The 4914-nt window shown below is 37.9% G+C and overlaps 1 protein-coding gene across 8 annotated transcripts in view; it reads right to left on the minus strand.

The window, feature by feature from the left end:
- si:ch1073-83n3.2 (uncharacterized) overlaps positions 1–4657 on the minus strand; it is a 29376-nt gene extending 24719 nt beyond the window's left edge. For all 8 annotated transcript variants that reach the window (XR_009827635.1, XR_009827636.1, XR_009827632.1 and 5 more), the window contains exon 1: positions 4480–4657. Coding sequence is in view for 1 of the 8 variants with exons in the window: in XM_062062158.1 (XP_061918142.1) it covers positions 4480–4525 (46 nt within the window). In the remaining 7 variants the exon portion in view is untranslated. The remainder of the gene's footprint in view (positions 1–4479) is intronic.
- Between the last annotated feature and the right edge of the window lie 257 nt (positions 4658–4914).

The raw sequence follows: 4914 nt of genomic DNA on the forward strand, positions 1-4914 counted from the left end.
TCTATGCGCCTTATAATGCGGTGCGCCTTATATAAGAACAAAGTTTTAAAATTGGCCATTCATTGAAGGTGCGCCTTATAATCCGGTGCGCCTTATATATGGACCAATATTGAGCCACAACAGGTCTCACAACTTCGGTATGCATAACGTAACCCCAGCCTCTACTGTAGCGCCTATTCTATGCGCCTTATAATGCGGTGCGCCTTATATACGAACAAAGTTTTAAAATTGGCCATTCATTGAAGGTGCGCCTTATATATGGACCAATATTGAGCCACAACAGGTCTCGCAACTACGGGATGCATAACGTAACCCCAGCCTCTACTGTAGCGCCTATTCCATGCTCCTTATAATGTGGTGCGCCTTATATACGAACAAAGTTTTAAAATTGGCCATTCATTGAACGTGCGCCTTATAATCCGGTGCGCCTTGTATATGGACCAATATTGAGCCACAACAGGTCTCGCAACTACGGGATTCATAACGTAACCCCAGCCTCTACTGTAGCGTCTATTCTATGCGCCTTATAATGCGGTGCGCCTTATATATGAACAAAGTTTTAAAATAGGCCATTCATTGAAGGTGCGCCTTATATATGGACCAATATTGAGCCACAACAGGTCTCGCAACTACGGGATGCATAACGTAATCCCAGTCTCTACTGTAGCGTCTATTCTATGCGCCTTATAATGCGATGCGCCTTATATATGAACAAAGTTTTAAAATTGGCCATTCATTGAAGGTGCGCCTTATAATCCGGTGCGCCTTATATATGGCCCAATATTGAGCCACAACAAGGGATGCATAACGTAACCCCAGCCTCTACTGTAGCGTCTATTCTATGCGCCTTATAATGCGGTGCGCCTTATATATGAACAAAGTTTTAAAATAGGCCATTCATTGAAGGTGCGCCTTATAATCCGGTGCGCCTTATATATGGACCAATATTGAGCCACAACTACGGGATGCATAACGTAACCCCAGTCTCTACTGTAGCGTCTATTCTATGCGCCATAGAATGCGGTGCGCCTTATATACGAACAAAGTTTTAAAATAGGCCATTCATTGAAGGTGCGCCTTATAATCCGGTGCGCCTTATATATGGCCCAATATTGAGCCACAACTACAGGATGCATAACGTAACCCCAGCCTCTACTGTAGCGTCTATTCTATGCGTCTTATAATGCGGTGCGCCTTATATACGAACAAAGTTTTAAAATAGGCCATTCATTGAAGGTGCGCCTTATAATCCGGTGCGCCTTATAGTGCGGAAAATACTTTAATTATGCCAGTATTTCAAATACTTATTTGGCAAAGTAACGAGTGGCTATAATTAGAGATGTCCGATAATATCGGTCTGCCGATATTATCGGCCGATAAATGCGTTAAAATGTAATATCGGAAATTATCGGTATCGTTTTTTTTTTTATCAGTATCGTTTTTTGTTTTTTTTTGTTGTTTTTTTTAGTTTTTTTTATTAAATCCACATAAAAAACACAAGATACACTTACAATTAGTGCACCAACCCACCCCATTTACACTCATTCACACAAAAGGGTTGTTTCTTTCTGTTATTAATATTCTGGTTCCTACATTATATATCAATATTTATCAATACAGTCTGCAAGGGATACAGTCCGTAAGCACACATGATTGTGCGTGCTGCTGGTCCACTAATAGTACTAACCTTTAACAGTTAATTTTACAAATTTTCATTAATTACTAGTTTCTATGTAACTGTTTTTATATTGTTTTACTTTCTTTTTTATTCAAGAGAATGTTTTTAATTTATTTATCTTATTTTATTTGATTCATTTTTAAAAAAAAGTACCTTATCTTCACCATACCTGGTTGTCCAAATTAGGCATAATAATGTGTTAATTCCACGACTGTATATATCGGTTGATATCGGTATCGGTTGATATCGGTATCGGTAATTAAAGAGTTGGACGATATCGGCATATCGAATATCGGCAAAAAGCCATTATCGGACATCCCTAGCTATAATTAATTACTTAAAAGTACATTTCAGAACACTGTCGGCCATAAATCAAGGCTCCGATACAACGATACACCCCGACTTCCTAAAGTTCTCCCAGAACAGACGCAAATGTGCGGGAAAACTTCACCATTTCGTCACTTTTCGCCTCCTGGAGGTGACCCAATACTTGTGCCCGCTGTGATGAATTTTGCATATGAATATTTAAAGTTGGCGAGGAAGCAACAAAAGAGTTTGATCACGCTGTAAAAACAAAACAAAAACCACACCAGATCAATAATGACTCATTCCCCCTTATATGGTCACAACCATATAAGGAGAGCCCTGCAGCCATGCTTCCTGTTATTCCTCATACTTATTATTGATTTTATATTCTTATTCTGCAACATTCAAGATGCACATTTTTTTTAATCATGCCTGAAAACATGGATGTATAGGGATGATACTCAAAACCGGTTTTCCCGGTTGTTCGATAAGAAAAGAACCGAGTCCTCGGACTCGAATCCCTTTTTAAAAACCGGTACCCGTTATCGAGACCACTATAGTAAAGAAAAAGAGTTGGTTCTATATTCGAACCCCTCGGAACGAATCCCGTCCCGACCAGAAATGCTCCGTGTGACATCACAAGAAATCAGTCACGTAGCTCAGTCATTAAGCGCAGATAGCGAAAGCAGGAAAAAAATGGACGGGAAAAAGTGCTCCAAGGTGTAATAAAGTTCCAAACAAAAGGTATAATCCAATGAATAACTTTACTGGGAGATTTGAGCAGACTACAAACACATGAAGAACACTTTTACCACCAACCGGAAACATAGCAACGCACCTCCTTTACGGCAGCTGTCGCAACGTTCTTATAGCAACCGCAGCACATACATATATGACATGATCTCCCTTTTTCAACTTTTGTTTTTCTTTCCTTGTAAACAAAACAAAATCACACTGTAGATGTGTTGTCTGTCTAATTATAAATAATGCAGACGAGGCGTGTTGGATGAGTTCTTGACGTTTACTTTCACGGGTGACGACATGCAACAACACTTTTCGGGGCTACCGCGCATGCTCGTCACTCCCGTTGTATGCTGGGTAGTGTAGTTGTTATATTCCCTCGCTCATAACATCTTTCCCCCTATAAAGAAATAATGTTAACTCAATAAAGTGTATTTCTTTTTTTAGCTTTAACTTTTAATTTTTTAGCATTGTAACCACATTTGCAAACAACTTTTCTATTCATAGAATTTTCTTTCAATAAAGAAATAAAGTGCAAAAATGTCAAAGCATCATAACAAACAGTTATGTCAAATAGCAGCAGAAGTGCACTTTTTGGAGAGCTGTATTATTTCCAGTTTTGTGCCCAAGGGACTGATTTTATTTAACACTATAATATTATTTATACACCTATAGTGATCACAGAGACAGCTTGTTTTTGTGTTACCTTATATATTTGTTTTTCTGAAAAATCCCACTTAATATACTTTGGGTAACAACAGTCAATATATATATATTTTTTTTTTAGGGGGGCAACAGTCAATATTTATTTATTTTTTAGATTAAATTGTTTTCTTATATAATAAAAGTGAGCTTTTGTTAAACCAAATATTGTGTGTTTTTTTCCATATACAACAACCTATCTGGACTCGATAAGAGAATCGATAAGGAATCGGTTCGATAAGAGGATTCGATATTAGGCTCAAACTCGATAATTTCTTATCAAACATCATCCCTATGGATGTAAATATCAAATATGAATATTAGGGATGTCCGATAATGGCTTTTTGCCGATATCCGATATGCCGATATTGTCCAACTCTTTAATTACCGATACCGATATCAACCGATACCGATATCAACCGATATATACAGTCGTAGAATTAACACATTATTATGCCTAATTTGGACAACCAGGTATGGTGAAGATAAGGTACTTTTTTTTTTAAATGAATCAAATAAAATAAGATAAATAAATTAAAAACATTTTCTTGAATAAAAAAGAAAGTAAAACAATATAAAAACAGTTACATAGAAACTAGTAATTAATGAAAATTTGTAAAATTAACTGTTAAAGGTTAGTACTATTAGTGGACCAGCAGCACGCACAATCATGTGTGCTTACGGACTGTATCCCTTGCAGACTGTATTGATATATATTGATATATAATGTAGGAAGCAGAATATTAATAACAGAAAGAAACAACCCTTTTGTGTGAATGAGTGTGAATGGGGGAGGGAGGTTTTTTGGGTTGGTGCACTAATTGTAAGTGTATCTTGTGTTTTTTATGTGGATTTAACAAAAAAACAACAACAAACAAACAAAAAAAAACGATACTGATAATAAAAAAAAACGATACCGATCATTTCCGATATTACATTTTAACGCATTTATCGGCCGATAGTATCGGCAGACCGATATTATCGGACATCTCTAATGAATATATGTAATCATATTGAGCGGAAGCGGTAGGTGCAGGAGGTGTGGGGCCTACCGTATTTCCTGAGGTAGCCTCGATGAACGCCACTGGCCGTGTTCATGGCTGCTCGGGTCCAAAGTACACAAACTCAAATGAAAGGCCAGAACATCCCATGCTGAAAAAGAGGATAAGAGAGAGAAAGAGAGAGAGAGAGAGTAATCCTCAATATTTAGGCCTTCTTTTAACTCCCGGTGGTCCGGGTGGGACTCGCCTGGGTTTGGAGCACCTCCCGCTCTGCCTGATTAAAACAGAGGGATTATCGTCCCGGCACAGCTGGAGGCAACCGGATTAAAAGTGGATCCATACAGTTGGGGGGCCGTTATGTAACACCGATGTAGAATATTTATAGCGTACTATATAGATACACAATAGGGCCGTGGACACTTCATTAGGTACACTGTCTGGTGAATTCCAATACAAAATCCTTTTGATTGACGTATTAATTTAACG

The sequence above is a fragment of the Entelurus aequoreus genome, linkage group LG10, assembly GCF_033978785.1.
Source record: "Entelurus aequoreus isolate RoL-2023_Sb linkage group LG10, RoL_Eaeq_v1.1, whole genome shotgun sequence".
In the NCBI taxonomy this organism is placed as follows: Eukaryota; Metazoa; Chordata; class Actinopteri; order Syngnathiformes; family Syngnathidae; genus Entelurus; species Entelurus aequoreus.